At 58.8% G+C, this 17,038-nt stretch overlaps 2 protein-coding genes and 2 long non-coding RNA genes across 14 annotated transcripts; 2 read left to right on the top strand and 2 right to left on the bottom strand.

Moving 5' to 3' along the window:
- Window positions 1–1,715: 1,715 nt before the first annotated feature.
- ADAMTSL4 (ADAMTS like 4) lies at window positions 1,716–13,634 on the top strand. 11 transcript variants are annotated; one of them, XR_013398604.1, is made up of 21 exons: window positions 1,755–1,872; window positions 2,178–2,281; window positions 4,581–4,709; window positions 4,940–5,003; window positions 5,301–5,355; window positions 5,567–5,656; window positions 5,829–6,525; window positions 6,768–6,870; window positions 7,827–7,963; window positions 8,904–9,108; window positions 9,360–9,532; window positions 9,680–9,791; window positions 9,892–10,077; window positions 10,241–10,370; window positions 10,687–10,891; window positions 11,203–11,379; window positions 11,693–11,896; window positions 12,018–12,197; window positions 12,482–12,626; window positions 12,781–13,397; window positions 13,562–13,634. XR_013398604.1 is itself a non-coding variant. In XM_077948447.1 (20 exons), exons 7-20 carry the CDS (start codon window positions 5,860–5,862, stop codon window positions 12,915–12,917), a joined length of 2,760 nt encoding a protein of 919 aa, XP_077804573.1. In that variant the 5' UTR covers window positions 1,732–1,872; window positions 2,129–2,281; window positions 4,581–4,709; window positions 4,940–5,003; window positions 5,301–5,355; window positions 5,567–5,656; window positions 5,829–5,859; the 3' UTR covers window positions 12,918–13,634. The 11 variants fall into 11 exon arrangements, 9 of the variants coding, with proteins under 9 accessions (XP_015007103.3, XP_028685175.2, XP_077804573.1 ...); XR_013398602.1 differs by having other exon boundaries at window positions 1,725–1,872; window positions 2,129–2,281; window positions 5,301–5,656; XM_077948447.1 differs by having other exon boundaries at window positions 1,732–1,872; window positions 2,129–2,281; window positions 12,781–13,634.
- LOC107000857 (uncharacterized) lies at window positions 2,537–3,583 on the top strand. Its single transcript, XM_015151646.3, is given in 5 exon segments — window positions 2,537–2,885; window positions 2,887–2,996; window positions 2,999–3,162; window positions 3,165–3,363; window positions 3,366–3,583. Coding segments are annotated over 5 exon segments (759 nt in total). The 5' UTR covers window positions 2,537–2,670; the 3' UTR covers window positions 3,437–3,583.
- LOC144331556 (uncharacterized) lies at window positions 5,142–9,442 on the bottom strand. The gene is made up of 5 exons (XR_013398842.1): window positions 9,347–9,442; window positions 8,890–8,959; window positions 8,696–8,794; window positions 6,938–7,049; window positions 5,142–5,328 (listed from the first exon to the last, which is right to left on the bottom strand). It is a non-coding gene; the product is annotated as an uncharacterized LOC144331556 (long non-coding RNA).
- A 162-nt stretch (window positions 13,635–13,796) lies between the features above and the next one.
- Window positions 13,797–15,924, bottom strand: LOC144331511 (uncharacterized). The gene is made up of 3 exons (XR_013398761.1): window positions 15,790–15,924; window positions 14,279–14,405; window positions 13,797–13,934 (listed from the first exon to the last, which is right to left on the bottom strand). It is a non-coding gene; the product is annotated as an uncharacterized LOC144331511 (long non-coding RNA).
- Between the last annotated feature and the right edge of the window lie 1,114 nt (window positions 15,925–17,038).

Here is a 17,038-nt window from a genome sequence, read left to right as displayed (position 1 = left end):
AAAAAAAAAAAAAGGCCGGGCGCGGTGGCTCAAGCCTGTAATCCCAGCACTTTGGGAGGCCGAGACGGGCGGATCACTAGGTCAGCAGATCGAGACCATCCTGGCTAACACGGTGAAACCCCGTCTCTACTAAAAAAATACAAAAAACTAGCCGGGCGCGGTGGCGGGCGCCTGTAGTCTCAACTACTCGGGAGGCTGAGGCAGGAGAATGGCGTGAACCCGGGAGGCGGAGCTTGCAGTGAGCTGAGATCCGGCCACTGCACTCCAGCCTGGGCGGCAGAGCGAGACTCCGTCTCAAAAAAAAAAAAAAAAATTCGCCGGGCTTCTGTAATCCCAGCTACTCAGGAGGCTGAGGCAGGAGAATCGCTTGAACCCGGGAGGTGGAGGTTGCAGTGAGCCGAGATCGTGCCATTGCCCTCCAGCCTGGGCGACAAGAATGAGACTCCGTCTCAATAATAATAATATTAATAACAAGAGGCCGGGCACGGTGGCTCACGCCTGTAATCCCAACACTTTGGGAGGCTGAGACGGGCGGATCACGAGGTCAGGAGATCGAGACCATCCTGGCTAACACGGTGAAACGTCTCTACTAAAAATACAAAATACTATAAATATATTTTGTATATAAAATTTGTATAAAATTTTTGTAAAAATATTTGTATAAAAATAGTATAAATATATACTATAAATATATTTTATAAAAATATAAAAATACAAAAATACAAAATACTAAAAATACAAAAAATTAGCCGGGCGTGGTGGTGGGCGCCTGTAGACCCGGCTACGGGGGAGGCTGGGGCAGGAGAATGGCGTGAACCCGGGAGGCGGAGCTTGCAGTGAGTCAAGATCGCGCCACTGCACTCCAGCCTGGGCGAAAGAGAGAGACTCCGTCTCGAATAATAATAATAAACATAACACAGAGTAAAAAGCAAAAGCCTTTTTCAGTTCTCCTCCAACCCTGAACCCCTCCCCAGATGTCACCAATACTACTGAGTTTGGGGTGCATTCTTCCATATATAAATAGATAAAGAGACATATCCAAGTCCATCCTATATATTAGATTAGTCCCATTTTGCAGATGAGCAAACTGCACCACACAGAGGTGGAAGTATTTGTGGAAGACCACACAGCCGGCAAGTGGTGGAGCTGAGATTCAAAATCAGGTCACTCTGACTCAGAAGTCAGCACGTTGTCCTTCCGCTGAGTCCCGAGTGTAAAACCTTACTGAGGGAAAAACCGAAGCTCATAGAAGTCCCAGCAATCAGAACCACAGGGTTCACTGCCCAACACGGGAGAGCTAGGAGTGACTGAGCTTGCAGGTGAGGCTGCGTGGAGGAGAGAGCCTGGACCCACGCGGATCCGGGGCCGCGGGCACCTCCGTCCAGGGCGCCGCCCTCCCGGACCAGCGGCTCTCCCAGGCCGCCTAGCTCCAGGCGCCCCTGGAGGCCGCCCGCGCCGCGCCGCTCTCACACCGCTCACCCGAGCCACTCGGAGGCCCGGGCTGCTTAAGTCCCTAATCCCAGCCGGACACGAGGACAGCGCCCGGGAGCGACCGCAGCCTCCGACCCCGGCTGGGCCCGCCCGGGCTTCTGCTCACGCAGCCGACCGGGGGCTCCCGGCGCGCAGCCCGGGGTGGGTGGTCCTGGCGAGCGGGACTGCGAGGCCGACCGTCCCCACCCCGGGACCGCCAAGGGGCGCGGGCTGGGGCGCGTGGCGGGCGGGGCGGGGGCGGGCGCGAGGGCGGAGTCGCGGCCGAGGCGGCGGTGTCCGGAGAGCGGCTCAGGGGCCGCAGTGGCCGCCGCGGAGCGAGGCTGCCTGTAGAGAGCGTCCGGGCGCAGAAGGGTTAACGGGCCACCGGGGCGCGCAGAGCAGGTAGAGACCTCCCCGAGACCCCGGCCCCGGCCGCCCCTCTCCCGGGTCCCGTTAGACCGCCAGCCCCGCGCGCCCGCGTCGTCCCCTCTCCCTGCGCTGTGCGGTCGGTCGCGCCCCCGCCACGACCCCGGCCCCAGCTCCGGTGGCCTCGGACGATCTTCCAGCCCCTGGGGTCGAATTCCTGGGGAGGGGGTCTGATCCCGTGGAACTCTGGCCCCATCACCCGGGCGAGGAGTGAGCCAAAATTCCTCCTAAGTCACACAGCGAAGTTGGAAAACAGACCCACGACCTCCCCGCGCGGGCAGCGCCTCCTGCCCTCTCCCTAGGAGGGTGCTCTCGGACGGTGTGCCTCCCGCCCCCCTACTGCAACTCCTGGAGTTGGAGGACAGGGTCGCCGCGAGGGACGCAGGTGGGTGCCCTTGATCCAGTTCAGTCCGATGACAGAAGAGGTTGACAAAAAAGAAAGACACCTGTTGGGGTGGCCTGCCAGACCCAGGAGTGGAGGGCTCCATGAGGGCCAGGGATTTCGGACTCAGGACAGGGATTCTCTGTGGCTATTCCAGAAACATAGGGTCGAGCCACACTCTCCAGCAGGGAGACCTGGGGGTGAAGGGGTGAGCCCTGCGCAGGTCTCTGTTCCTTGGTCTTCACTGGGCAGTGTGGAGAGGTGTGGCCCGGAGGAGCCCACATTTGTCCAGACCAGGGTCTATTCTGGCACCAACCTCTGACCTCTCCTTTCCCCGTCCTGGGCCGTGAACGACACCAAATGAGGCACATGGAAAGGGGTGAGAAGCACAAATGTGCGTGTGTTTCTGCAGAGGAGGGGGCATGGGCCCCTGCCGGGCTGCGCAGGGGAGGGTGGGGTGGGACTTTTCCAGAGAGGGAGCCAGGCCTGGCCCGGGCCCCGGGAGCTCACGTCACCCCCACCCCTCACTTCTCCAGGGAACTGCCAAGGCCAAACCCAGCTCGGGACGGGATTATGTGTACTGGGTAGACCCGTGGAGAGGGGCGGTGAGATCTGGGTGGCAGAGAGAAACAGAGGCAGAGAGGGCATGGAGAGGGGTCGGCATCAGAGAAGGGGCCGGCAGTGACCATCACCCCCTTTCTTCTTCCCTCAGCTAGAGTAACAGAGTCAGGCAGAGCCTGAACACTTGGGTGGAACATGGGCCCTTCTCTGGAGACCCTGGCCTCCCCCGTTCAGTCAGGGCGGAGTTGCTGACCTCAGTGGCCGGCCCAGCCAGGGGAAGGAGTGGCCATCGGCAACCCCCTCCCCAACCCTAAACCGTGAGGCACGCCCGCTCTGGCTCAGCCACTCTGACCCCTCCCTCAAATTATGAGCCCTAGGTCTCAGGGAGGGCAGTGGGGCGCAGTGTCTGCCCCCAGGCACATTCCTTCCCTTCTCTTGGTCATTTTCTGCCCCAGAGCTGGCCCACCTCAGCAATTTGAGGGCTCCCTGGATTCCTTTCCCGGGTGCCTTTCAGATCCAACAGAAACATTTTTTTTTTTCCTGGAAAGCAGACCCAAGAGTGGGATGAGGAGCAGGGGTGGGAAGGCCTCTAAGTGAGAAGGGGGCAAGGAGAGTCAGGCTTTGTGGCTCGGGAGGGTTCCAAGCCTCACTTCTCCAGTGTTCAAAGCTGAACTTCAGATGGACTTCCTGCCTCTTGAGAATGAGAGGCCTGTGGCTGGGGCAAGAGGCAGCCCTGGCTGCACCTCTCCTTCCCGCTTCCCCAGCTGGTAGAGCCGCACAGGAAACAAGCCCTCACTGAACCAGTGCTGGATGCTGGCACCCAGAGTGGGTGTTACATTGCCGGCTTCTTCTCTAGAGATTAAACCGTCAACCCATTTAGCTTATCCCTTGGCCAAAAGTGTCTGAGATGTGCCTGGATGTTCCCGCACATCTCTTCCACAGAAGGGAAGAGAAAGCCAGGAGGCAAGTAGGACAGAGAGATGGCTGGGGAAGGTCTCGTTTCTGGAAGACCCGAGGAAGGGGCTTCTGGTGGATCCTCAGAGAAAGTGTCTGGCACATCCTCAGTGGAGCCTTCCTCCTCTACTTTCTAGGCACCTCTGGGAGGGCAGGAGTGGGAGCAGATGACAACCATTTTAGAAGGAGCGCTCTGGCTGGGTGCGGTGGCTCACACTTGTCATTCCCAGCACTTTGGGAGGCCAAGGCGGGAGAAGCGCTTGAGGCCAGGAGTTTGAGACCAGCCTGTGCAATTTAGCTGGATCCCGTCTCTACCAAAAAATACAAAAATTAGCTGGGTGTGGTGGTGCACGCATGTAGTCCCACCTACTCAGGAGGCTGAGGAGGAAGGAGAGCCTGTGAGTTTGAGGCTACAATGAGCTTTGGTGGCACCATTGCACTCCAGCCTGGATGACAGAGTGAGATCTCCATCTCAAAAAAAAAAAAAAAAAAAGCCGTTTGTGTGTGCCTGAGCCGGCCTAGAAACAGTCTCTAGGTAGGATTTGGGGAGGAGCTAAGAAGCCCCTACAGGGCCCAGGGGTGGGGACTGAGCCTTAGTTGGAAGGCTGAGGTCAGCCCCCGACCATGTAGCCTCTACAGATGGACAAGGCAGTGATCCTCCCTGCTCCCACCCTGAGGATCCTAAAGGGGTGGGCCAGTCTCACCACCTCCTCCACTCTGATCTGTCCTCCCAGCCCCAAGCTCTCTGGACACTGGAGAGGTAACCACCAGGCTTCTGTCCCTGCAGAGAGCACCCTCCACACCCAGATGCCTACCCAGATGCCTGCCCAGATGGCTGTGTAGTTTTTGTGACCAGTCCGCTCCTCCCTTGCCCTGGGGCAGTAGAGGGGGGAGTGATGGAGAACTGGGCAGGCAGGTGAGAGAAGGGGCCATGGTGGGGAGGGAAGGGGGGGTTGCTGGGACGGCTCCATGTCTGGAAGTGAGGGAAAGAGGACCACTGGGAGGGGCAGGGGAAGTGATGAGTAACTTCTGCTTTCTGAGAAGTTGGTAGTCAGGATATGGGGAGCCGGCTGGGGGCGGAGGGTGGTGTTGCAACACCCCCTCTGGCTCCAGTCTGACGTCCCTCCCATGGCCTTTGGTTTGCAGGCCCTGGCTGTATCTGCTGCTGCTGCTGCTTCTGTCCCTCCCTCAGCTCTGCCTGGATCAGGAGGTGAGCTTTGGACAAGTGAGCAGCTGCAGCCTGCCTGCCACCCTTTCATCTCCCCCTGGGCTCCCACCCCATCTCTCCAGGCCACGCCTCCTTTCCCCACAGCCCATCCACCTCCCCTGCCAACTCCACAGTTACTTGCCTCACAACACCAAGAGGCCGAGGTGTAGTTCTCCCTCTGCTGCTGAATGTGACCCTGGACTGGCAGCGACTCTGTGAGCCCCAGCGGTGGTCTAGATGGACGCTCTGGACAGTTCCCTCTAATCCTTCCAATTCTGTCTGACCTTTTTCTCTATATAGGTGTTGTCCGGACACTCTCTTCAGACACCTACAGAGGAGGGCCAGGGCCTCGAAGGTGTCTGGGGACCTTGGGTCCAGTGGGCCTCTTGCTCCCAGCCCTGCGGGGTGGGGGTGCAGCGCAGGAGCCGGACATGTCAGCTCCCTACAGTGCAGCTCCGCCCGAGTCTGCCCCTCCCTCCCCGGCCCCCAAGACATCCAGAAGCCCTCCTCCCCCGGGGCCAGGGTCCCAGACCCCAGACTTCTCCAGAAACCCTCCCCTTGTACAGGACACAGTCTCGGGGAAGGGGTGGCCCACTTCGAGGTCCTGCTTCCCACCTAGGGAGAGAGGAGACCCAGGAGATTCAAGCGGCCAGGAGGTGAGAGGCCTGGGTGGAAGAGGTGGGCCTTGGGCAAGGTGGGGGCTTAGCAAGAAGGAAAGGGGAGCACGGGTGACTTCAGAGGGCTTGTCTTTGGTGCCAGGAAGTAAACTGGGGAAACAGGGTCAGAGGTGGTCAGAGCTGTGCCCCCACATCTGAAACACCTTCTCAGGTCCCGGCTTCGAGACCCCATCAAGCCAGGAATGTTCGGTTATGGGAGAGTGCCCTTTGCATTGCCACTGCACCGGAACCGCAGGCACCCTCGGAGGCCACCCAGATCTGAGCTGTCCCTGATTTCTTCTAGAGGGGAAGAGCCCATTCCATCCCCTACTCCAAGAGCAGAGCCATTCTCCACAAACGGCAGCCCCAAGACTGAGCTCCCTCCCACAGAACTGTCTGTCCACACCCCATCCCCCCAAGCAGAACCTCTAAGCCCTGAAACTGCTCAGACAGAGGTGGCTCCCAGAACCAGGCCTGCCCCTCCACAGCACCACCCCAGAGCCCAGGCCGCTGACACAGAGGCCCCCTCACCCACGCACTCCTTAGGAGAAGGTGGCTTCTTCCGTGCATCCCCTCAGCCACGAAGGCCAAGTTCCCAGGGTTGGGCCAGTCCCCAGGTAGCAGGGAGACGCCCTGATCCTTTCCCTTCAGTCCCTCGGGGCCGAGGCCAGCAGGGCCAGGGGCCCTGGGGAATGGGGGGGACTCCTCACGGGCACCGCCTGGAGCCTGACCCTCAGCACCCGGACGGCTGGCTGCCCCTGCTGAGCAACGGCCCCCATGCCAGCTCCCTCTGGAGCCTCTTTGCTCCCAGTAGCCCTATTCCAAGATGTTCTGGGGAGAGTGAGCAGCTAAGAGCCTGCAGCCAAGCGGTGAGTCTCCTCGGGTCTCCCCTCCCAACCCCAACCTCCAGTGTGGCCTCCCCGCCCTGAAGCTGGGCCCTCAGCTTCTTCTCGGCCCCTGAGGGAGAAGGGCCTTGGCATCTGACCACCTCAGGGCAGGGGTCTTGGAGCTCTTCCGCTGACCTGATCCTCCCGCCTGCTCCCCAGGTTCAGCCCTGACCTTACCCTCATTTTGCTCCCCAGCTCTGACTCCTTTGTACCCCTCACCGCAGCCCTGCCCCCCCGAGCAGCCAGACCCCCGGGCCCTGCAGTGCGCGGCCTTTAACTCCCAGGAATTCATGGGCCAGCTGTACCAGTGGGAGCCCTTCACCGAAGGTGAGGTTTCTTGCCCACCCCTGGGCAGTGATGACTTGGAATTGGGGATGAAGGGGAGAGGAGACACCTGCTTACTCCCAGCCCTGAATGACTTCCAGCCCCTCTGCTTCCCCTGCGCCGTGCCTTCTTTCTTCTCCCTGGGGCTGGGTCAGGAGACAGCACAGGTGGCGGCGAGTGGTCTGCAGAGGGGTCGGGGTGGGAGGAGGAGGTGCGGGAGACACGCTTTGTCCGGACTCCTCTGGGAAGACCATCACTGGGGGTCGGGTGGCTGTGACACAAGAGGGCCACAGTGGGAGAGATCCTGTCCAGCCGTGACAGCTGGGTGGGGGTGTGCCACGTATCCTGGGCACTACCGTATCGGTTGCTCCCAAGTTACCATCCGCTTCATTTTAGGCCTGTGTTGACACCAAGACAAGCACTCAAGAGCTCTGAACACACAGAATCATGGGCCTCAGGGATTGCTCCTCTCTCGGTTCAGAGTCCCCTTGATGGTCTCAGTGACCTCGACTGACCTGACCACCTTCCTTTTTTTTTTTTTTTTCTGAGACAGTCTCGCTCTGTCACCCAGGCTGGAGTGCAGATCTCGGCTCACTGCAACCTCTGCCTCCTGGGTTCAAGCAATTCTCCTGCCTCAGCCTCCCAAGTAGCTGGGACTACAGGCATGTGCCACCATGCCCGGTTAATTTTTGTATTTGTAGTAGAGATGGGGTTTCACCATATTGGCCAGGCTGGTCTTGAACTCCTGACCTAATGATCTACCGGCCTCGGCCTCCTAAAGTGCTGGGATTATAGGCATGAGCCACTGTGCCGGCCCTGACCACCTTCTCAGCTTGTGCTGTTGTCACATTTCCTTCATCCACAGTGACCTGGGCAACCTCAAGGTGCCCCCCCGGGGCCTCTCTCAGCTAACCTCCCACCAGGGAGCCCACTAACCACCCTTCTACTCTGTCCCTTAGTCCAGGGCTCCCAGCGCTGTGAACTGAACTGCCGGCCCCGTGGCTTCCGCTTCTATGTCCGTCACACCGAAAAGGTCCAGGATGGGACCCTATGTCAGCCTGGAGCCCCTGACATCTGTGTGGCTGGACGCTGTCTGGTGAGGGAAGACGGGGTGCACACACACACACGCATATGTGCACAGATACACACCCCTGTACACATACACATGTACACACACATATGCATGAACATATGCACACATGCAAGCATGTACACACACGTATGCAGACACACATGCATATGCACACATATGGACACAGACACATGTATGCATACACATGTGCACTCGTGCATGAACACATGCACATATGCATATGCACACAGACACACACGGACACACATGCACACACGCATATGCGCACACACACCCGTACACATACACATGTAGACACATGCATGAACACATGCACACATGCACACACGCACACACACGTATTTGCACAGTCTCATTAATTAATTCAACAACAAAACACTATACTGAGATAACCAAGGGAGAATTCTTTTTTTTTTTTTTTTTTTTTTTTTTTTTGAGACGGAGTCTTGCTCTGTAGCCCGGGCTGGAGTGCAGTGGCGGGATCTCAGCTCACTGCAAGCTCCGCCTCCCGGGTTTACGCCATTCTCCTTTCTCAGCCTCCCGAGTAGCTGGGACTACAGGCACCCGCCACCTTGCCCGGCTAGTTTTTTGTATTTTTAGTAGAGACGGGGTTTCACGGTGTTAGCCAGGATGGTCTCGATCTCCTGACCTCGTGATCCGCCCGTCTCGGCCTCCCAAAGTGCTAGGATTACAGGCTTGAGCCACCGCGCCCGGCCACCAAGGGAGAATTCTAACCTGCCAAGCTGGGCTGAGCAGAGCCTGAAGGATCTGATCGGGCACCTGTCCGTGTCCCTGGGTCTGACTGGGGACAGTGGGGCTGCTTTTGTGCTCTCACTTGTAGCACAAAAAGCAGGGTAGTGAGCTGAGGCTCCCGAGGGGACAGGGGTGGGGTTGAGGTGGTGTCTGGCATTCTGTGGCCGCTGCCTCACCTCACTCTCTCCAGAGCCCCGGCTGTGATGGGATCCTTGGCTCTGGCAGGCGTCCTGATGGCTGTGGAGTCTGTGGGGGTGATGATTCTACCTGTCGCCTTGTTTCGGGGAACCTCACTGACCGAGGGGGCCCCCTGGGCTATCAGAAGATCTTGTGGATTCCAGCGGGAGCCTCGCGGCTCCAGATTGCCCAGCTCCGGCCTAGCTCCAACTACCTGGGTGAGCACCCAGCTGCCTCCCTTTCACTTCCATGTCTGTTCAGCCCTCCATACCCCCACTCAGTGCAGTGAGCAAGCCAAACGGGGAAGTCCAGGGTCTGGCCCCTCCCCTTGTGGAAGGAGTGAGGAAGCTGAGAGGGCTTGGGGGGCTCTTAGGTTCTGGTGGGAGCTTCTATAGGCTGAGGACACAGTGTGGGAGGAGGAAAGTATTATCACCCTGGAATTTCCCAATCTCTCACCTCTGACCTGCAGCACTTCGTGGCCCTGGGGGCCGGTCCATCATCAATGGGAACTGGGCTGTGGATCCCCCTGGGTCCTACAGGGCCGGCGGGACCGTCTTTCGATATAACCGTCCTCCCAGGGAGGAGGGCAAAGGGGAGAGTCTGTCGGCTGAAGGCCCCACCACCCAGCCTGTGGATGTCTATGTGAGCCTGGGGCCAGGGGCAGCTGGATCCTGGGGAGGGAGGCTGTTCTCTCTAAGGGCAGAGCTGTGGTTGTCAAGATGGGAGATAGAGCTGGTGGCATCCCCCTCTGGCCACCCCCAAACATTCATTATCTTCTCTTCTCCCCAGATGATCTTTCAGGAGGAAAACCCAGGCGTATTTTATCAGTATGTCATCTCTTCATCTCCTCCAATCCTTGAGAACCCCACCTCAGAGCCCGCTGTCCCCCAGCTTCAGCCAGGTAAGACTCTGACCCCTGCACTTGGAAGGAGGAGGGAGAAGCTGCAGGGGTGGCTCTGGGGCAGTGGGGTGGCATCTGATTCACCTGCTCCCCTGCACAGGGATTCTGAGGGTGGAGCCCCCACTCGCTGTAGTGCCCCGCCCAGCCCGGACCCCAGGCACTCTCCAGCGCCAGGTGCGGATCCCCCAGATGCCCGCCCCGCCCCATCCCAGGACACCCCTGGGGTCTCCAGCTGCGTACTGGAAACGAGTGGGACACTCCGCATGCTCAGCGTCCTGTGGGAAAGGTGAGACATTGCACCTTGGACCAGCACCTCAGTCCAAGCCCCCCAACTGACACTCCTGATCCTGCATCCGGGATAGTGGGGCCACGCCCGACCCTGCATCTGGGACACCACTGAGCTTGGGCTCCAGCCTCCTGCCTCCCTGGCTGCCTTCTCACCCACTCAGGTGTCTGGCGCCCCATTTTCCTCTGCATCTCCCGTGAGTCGGGAGAGGAACTGGATGAACGCAGCTGTGCCGCGGGTGCCAGGCCCCCAGCCTCCCCTGAACCCTGCCACGGCGCCCCGTGCCCCCCATAGTGAGTATGGCCCACGGGGAGGGTTAGGGTACTGGAAACACAGCAGTTGCCCCCAGAATCTTACCTGAATTCTGCACTCAACGCGACATCTCCTGGCTGCAGAGAGACAACATTAGATTAGAAAGGCGGACATTCGGTAGGCAGCAAGAAAGCCATGGCAGGCTGAGCCCCCCAGGAACCCAGACTCCAAATGCCAAACGTGCCCACTCTCCTCTGAGGCCCCCATGTCCAATGTGTCTTCCATCTCCCCTGCCATGGCAGCCCCACATATCTCATCTGTGTCTCCATCTCTTCCGTGCCCTGCTGGTGCCTGCAGCTGGGAGGCTGGTGAGTGGACATCCTGCAGCCGCTCCTGTGGCCCTGGCACCCAACACCGCCAGCTGCAATGCCGGCAGGAGTTTGGGGGGGGTGGCTCCTCGGTGCCCCCCGAGCGCTGTGGACATCTCCCCCGGCCCAACATCACCCAGTCTTGCCAGCTGCGCCTCTGTGGCCATTGGGAAGTTGGCTCTCCTTGGAGCCAGGTGAGTGCGCCCGGGCAAGGTGCCGGGGAGGGGAATGGGCACCGGTGAACAAGAGCAGCGGTTTTTCAACTTCTTTTTCATCAGCAGAAACTATTTACAAACAGGGTTTCATATGCACCCCCAATATAGAAGTCAGATAAGGGACTGAATCAGGGATTGGGGGCCCGGGGCCCTAGGGCTCAGTCTCCTCCTCAGCCCATGAAACCATGTGACTGCTGGGCTGGGGATCGAAGGCAGAGCCTGGTTCTGAAGCCCTAGAGCTGGAGGCTGGCTGAGAAGCCCAGCTCCCTGGATTCCCCTCGCCCCCTCAGTGCTCCGTGCGGTGCGGCCGGGGCCAGAGAAGCCGGCAGGTTCGCTGTGTTGGGAACAATGGTGATGAAGTGAGTGAGCAGGAGTGCGCGTCAGGCCCCCCGCAGCCCCCCAGCAGAGAGGCCTGTGACATGGGGCCCTGTACTACCGCCTGGTTCCACAGCGACTGGAACTCCAAGGTGAGCCCCGAACCCCCAGCCATGTCCTGCATCCTGGGTGACCATGCCCAGGACACCTCAGCCTTTCCAGCACAGCTCAATAAACTTGTATTGATCAAGTGCCTGCTATATGCTTGACGCTGGGAACTCAGAGGTAAGTGAGAACAACTTCCATGAGGGGCCCAGTTAGGATTCCCCTTCCAGGCCTGGTACCCGGGGACGTTCCCTACCGCCCAGGATTCGGACCCAGGATGCATCCCTCCCTGCCCCCTCTCCTGTCCCTTGTGCCAGTCACCAGCAGGCCCCTCACGCAGGCCGCTCTCCTCCTCCGCAGTGCTCAGCCGAGTGTGGGACGGGAATCCAGCGGCGCTCTGTGGTCTGCCTTGGGAGTGGGGCAGCCCTCGGGCCAGGACAGGGAGAAGCAGGAGCAGGAACTGGGCAGAGCTGTCCACCAGGAAGCCGGCCCCCTGACATGCGTGCCTGCAGCCTGGGGCCCTGTGAGAGGACTTGGCGCTGGTACACAGGGCCCTGGGGTGAGGTAAGCTGAGCACCTGCTGAGGGCAGGGAGGGGGTGCCAGTCCCAGTGGGATTCCTTGTGGGCACTTGGGGCACTCTCTGTCCTCCCCTCCCCTCATCACCCTGCCCTCCCCCTACACTAGTGTTCCTCCGAATGTGGCTCCGGCACACAGCGTAGAGACATCATCTGTGTCTCCAAACTGGGGATGGAATTCAACGTGACTTCTCCAAGCAACTGTTCTCACCTCCCCAGGCCCCCTGCCCTGCAGCCCTGTCAAGGGCAGGCCTGCCAGGACCGATGGTTTTCCACACCCTGGAGCCCGGTGAGTGCCTGGCTGCCCTGCCCTGCTCAGCCTGGGCCCCCAGGGGAGGTCCTCTCACTGTACCGCCTCCAGGCCTCTCTGTGCCCCAGAATAAGCCCAGCCAAGTATTACCACTGTCCTACTTCTTATAGACTTGGAGGACAGATGGGCCCCCTCCACTTGGGATTTCACAATGTCCTAGGAGGGTCCCCACCACCACCTTTTGGGGAGAGAGGTGGCAGCCGGGGGTTAAGGAGGATCCCAGGCCTGGCAAAGGTCTGATATGATGGCCGGGGTTGCCCCAGTGTTCTCGCTCCTGTCAAGGGGGAACGCAGACACGGGAGGTCCAGTGCCTGAGCGCCAACCAGACCCTCAGCACCCGATGCCCTCCTCAACTGCGGCCCTCCAGGAAGCGCCCCTGTAACAGCCAACCCTGCAGCCAGCGCCCTGGTAAAGAGCCCCCTCTCCCCAGTCCCCAATAGAGTGGATTAGCTGAAGTATGGGAGGAGATGAGAAGGGACCAGTGGGAATGGGCAGCACACCCATTCTCAGACAGGTGGGTCCTGGTGACTGTCTTGTGCCCACTGGCCTCCTCTGTCCCTAGATGATCAATGCAAGGACAGCTCTCCACATTGCCCCCTGGTGGTACAGGCCCGGCTCTGCGTCTACCCCTACTACACAGCCACCTGTTGCCGCTCTTGCGCACATGTCCTGGAGCGGTCTCCCCAGGATCCCTCCTGAAAGGGGTCTGGGGCACCCTCATGGTTTTCTGTGCCACCATCGGTCACCCATTGATCAGCCCACTCTGAACCCCCTGGCTCTCCAGCCTGTCCCAGTCTCAGCAGGGATGTCCTCCAGGTGACAGAGGGTGGCAAGGTGACAGAAAGTGACTTTCAGGGCTATGGTTGGGCCCATGTGGTGGTGTGATGGGTGTGTGCACATATGCCTCAGGTGTGCTTTTGGGACTGCATGGATGTGAGTGTGCTCAAACGTGTATCATTTTTCAAAAAGAAGTTACACAGACTGAGAAGGACAAGACCTGTTTCCCTGAGATTTTCCTAGGTGGAGAGGAAAGCAAGTCTGCAGTTCCTTGCTAATTTGAGCTACTTAGAGTGTGGTCTCCCCACCAATTCCAGTTTTGTGGCCTAGGCCTCATTTCTCATGTTCAGGCCTCATATCTTCTAAGCCGCCCTGTGTCTCTGACCCCTTCTCATTTGCCTAGTATCTCTACCCCTGCCTCCCTAATTAGCTAGGGCTGGGGTCAGCCAGTGCCAATCCTGCCTTACCCAGGAAGGCAGGAGGAGAGAGACTGCCTCTTCAGAGCAAGGCCCAGCTGGGCAGAGTAAAAAAGAGAAATGTGAGCATGAGACGCCCCCAGCCCCTAGCCCCACTCCCTGCCTCCTGAAATGGTTCCCACCCAGAACTAATTTATTTTTTATTAAAGATGGTCATGACAAATGAGAAGCGGGCTCTTCCTTGTCGGCTACGGGCCCCTCAGCAGTGTGAAGGCAGAAGGTAGGGTGCGCAGGGGAACAGCATTAGAGCCCAGGAGGAGAGTTTGGGCCAGAGGATCCCTGCCAGCCCCAGGCCCTGCAGGCTGGTCATGGGCCACTAGAGGTCACCAGTTCTCCCAGTTGAGGTGTGGTGTGGGGCGCTGGGCTCCAGAGCTGAGGGAAGGGCTGCGCGGCCGCGGTGCCCTTTATTTTGGGCCGAGTCTCTCTGGGAAGTCTCCCGGAATCTGCGCCTTTCCTCTGGGGCCTGAGCGAAGGGCAATTGGCTTGTCGAAGCTCTTTTTTTCTGTTTCCTTTCTCTAGCCCTGCCTTCTGTCCCCCTTTCTGCCGTACGCGTTGGCCTACGCTCTGGGGCTTCTCCTGGGGTGGGGAAAGGGAAGGGATTCCTGCCCCGAGCCCTTCCCCTGGAGAGGGAGGAGCCCGGCCCGGCTCCGGGGCCCTGGGCGGGGCTGAGGGAGGAGCGGGGCGGCACTGGATGTCCTGCCAAAGCCACATTCCTCAGAGATGGCTCAGCCTGGCCTCCTCCTTCCTCCTCCCACTCGCTTCTCCCAAGGTGGAGAACTTGCTAGAGGCGACCTAAGAGGGGCAGACCTCTGCCGTTCGGAGCCTGGGGCCAAGTCTCTCCTGGAAGCCGGGCTGCCTGGGAGGGGCGGTGCCACAGGAGCGCCCCCGCTCGCGGCTCCACAAGCCCAGCTGAGCACGGCGGGGAATACGGGGCCTGCGGAAACAGTGAACTCAGTGGCTGCTGTTTTCTGAGCACCTGGACCCTGCGGGGTACGACAGAGTTGCCCCAGGCGGCAGGATCTCCCCACACTCGCGGCCCCCCGCACATCTTCCTGTTGCTTTGGGACTCGGGCTTTCTCTGAGTTGAAAGTGGCTGAGAAGGAAGAATTTGGACACCTTAAGAGGAGAGCGAGTGGGGAAGGAGGCAAAAGGGAATGGAGAAGGAAGACAAAACTGACGTCAGCCCAGGGCAGGCAGCGAGGAAAGGGGGCCACAAGGGAAGCCCAGTTCCAACGTCTCCGCTGAGCCTAAAGAGGCGTCAGCAGGGAGTCACAGATGTGGGGGGGCCAGGGAAATGGGACCCGAGCCCGCCCAGTAGGTATAGAAGGCCGAAAGCAGAGTCCTGAGACCCAGGGAGGGGTGGGGTGGAGGCTGGGGCCCTCCCAGCGATTCCTGGAAGCCCCGAGCTGGGCGGCGCCGGCTCAGCTGACTTCCCCGAAGCTCCCCTCCCTCTGCTCAGGGCTGTTGCTGGGCAGGTTTGGCGTTTGCCCTGAGCCTGAGAACCAATCGCAGGTGGAGGTGCGGTCGCAGCCCCTCGCAGGGCTCCCCGGTTTCAGCACCCGTTTTCTCTTTCTGCCCGCCCCTGAGCTCCCTCTCGGCCTCCAGCCTCTGACCTCTCAGGAGGTGGGCTCTTATCTGGGGGTCTGCCCCCCTTCCCCTCTTATTTTAGAGATAGGACTCAGCGCAGCCCCTAAGGATTCCTTCCTCTGGTCACTGACGTCATTATGGGGTCAATGTGGAAGTTCTCAGGAAGGGGAACCTGACCCAAGCAACCCCTTTTCCTGGCCCCGTAGAGGGGAGTAGTGTGGCCAGACACCGCTGACCTCTGAAACCCTCTGGAGGGACTGGGGAGAGCAGAAGCTGCAGCCTGAGGGCAGAGGAATGTGGGGAGGGCCCCTGGGTTTGGTGCACTGGTGGGAATTTAGGGAAGGACTCAGAGGAACTGGATCCCTGAGAAGTGAGATGAGGGTGGGGTAGTGATAGGAACAAACTTGATATGCACAAGAGAGATCAAGCATGCAAAAGGCCTGCAAATTGTTGAGGATGCCTCCTTTCTGTGGGTGTGCTGGGTGGGGGAGGGGGTTGTGGTTTGAGTATCATTGACACTAGGGGTGATCTGTGCTCTCACGAGTTCAGCTGGGTCAGGATTCCTCTCCCCTCCCCCTCCCAGCTTCCCCAGGGTAAATACCCACCCAATTTAAGTTGCAGCTTTTGGACTAAATTTAGCTCCTGGACTTCCCCAACCCCCAGGCCTCCCTGTAAGCAGGTGCTCACAGCTGCAGCGTGGGTCTGGTGGAGAGTTTGAACCTTCTCCTCACCTCCACTCATCCAGATTCCACCCTTCTGGTAACGAGGAATGAAGCAGAGCACAGGAACCCAGTGGCTGGCCCAGGGCATAAGTGTCTCAGCCTCAAGCCACCTTCTCCCAGGAAACCTGTAAGAGAAGAGCTCTGGTGGGAGGCTCTAGATGGACATGGAGGGTGGTGGGATAGAGAGAGAACAAGATGCTAGGAGAGCCTCCCTCCAGATTCTCTCCAGCCAGACCCTCTCTCATTCCTTGCTCTCCCCTTGTCCCCAGGTTTACAAATAAAGACTTCATGTTAGCATCCTCCCCACCAGAGTAAACGGACCCAGGAAGCTCTCTCCTCTCTTTGAACCATGGAGAATCATGCTATGGTAGAAATTATGGTTTGGGGAGGTATGTGTTTCAAGTAGAGGTGGTTTATTTGCCACAGGTAGGTGATGAAGAGGTGTCAGCTTTAAAGGGCAGAGACACCGTCTAAAGGAAGTAGAAAGCCTCAGGAAAGTACCTAAGTCTAAGTCTGTCAACAAGAGACAGAAAAAGTTTGGGTTAACCTCAAAGTAGCCAGCATAAACCTGACTTTTGGGCTACTTGACCTAGGAGACTGGGAAAACTCCAGAAGAGGGTGTTTCAGGGCTGAGTCTGAAGGAAGAAAGGATTTGAGGGAGGAATGTAAAAGATTAATCCAAAACAAGGTATGCATGAGATATGGCAGTCAGATGCCAGGGAGCCATCAGCTCTGCCAGCTGAAGGGGAGGTACAGAGCTGGCTGGAAGGTGGCCAGAGCGGAGCATTTCTCCTGTGAGCGCTGGAGAACTGTGCTGAGAGGCCTGGGAAGAGCCCCGGGCTGTGGGAGGAAGGCTAGGTTGGGTCGGCATGTTTGTGTGCTGTGCTCTTCTGAGCCTTACCTGAATCTCTTGAGATAGCTCCACTGAATTTTGAGTGAAGAGTAAAAGAAACTGGGGGAAAGAGGGTGGGATTATAAAAAAAGGAGCAGACTGTACCCCTGGGATCCCTAGGCCAAAAGGCCCTCCCCTTGATGGACAGGCAGAGATCATCTCCCATGGAACAAGGTTACCCTTCCTGTCTCCCATCGCTACAGTCCTCTTCTCCTTACTGTTGACTATTGGTTGCCTGCCTCTTTCATCACAAAATGAGACTCCTCTTTAGCTCTAGTAGAGGGTTGGGCAAACTTTTTCTCTACAGGAGAGATGATAAATATGTTACGCTTTGCAGGCCCTATCATCTCTATTGCAGCTTCTCTA

The sequence above is a fragment of the Macaca mulatta genome, chromosome 1 (assembly GCF_049350105.2).
Source record: "Macaca mulatta isolate MMU2019108-1 chromosome 1, T2T-MMU8v2.0, whole genome shotgun sequence".
NCBI classification, from domain to species: domain Eukaryota; kingdom Metazoa; phylum Chordata; class Mammalia; order Primates; family Cercopithecidae; genus Macaca; species Macaca mulatta.
Note: the sequence above shows the minus strand (reverse complement) of the source record. Positions and strands in the feature narration are given on the sequence as shown.

What these genes read in the sequence shown, in the direction of transcription:
- ADAMTSL4 (XM_015151617.3), top strand. Translation starts at nt 4,690, where the DNA reads ATGGAGAACTGGGCAGGCAG. An exon ending in CCCAGCCTGTGGATGTCTAT is followed by an intron (nt 9,533 to 9,679) that starts GTGAGCCTGGGG and finishes TCTTCTCCCCAG; the next exon opens with ATGATCTTTCAGGAGGAAAA. An exon ending in TTTCCACACCCTGGAGCCCG is followed by an intron (nt 12,198 to 12,481) that starts GTGAGTGCCTGG and finishes GGGTTGCCCCAG; the next exon opens with TGTTCTCGCTCCTGTCAAGG.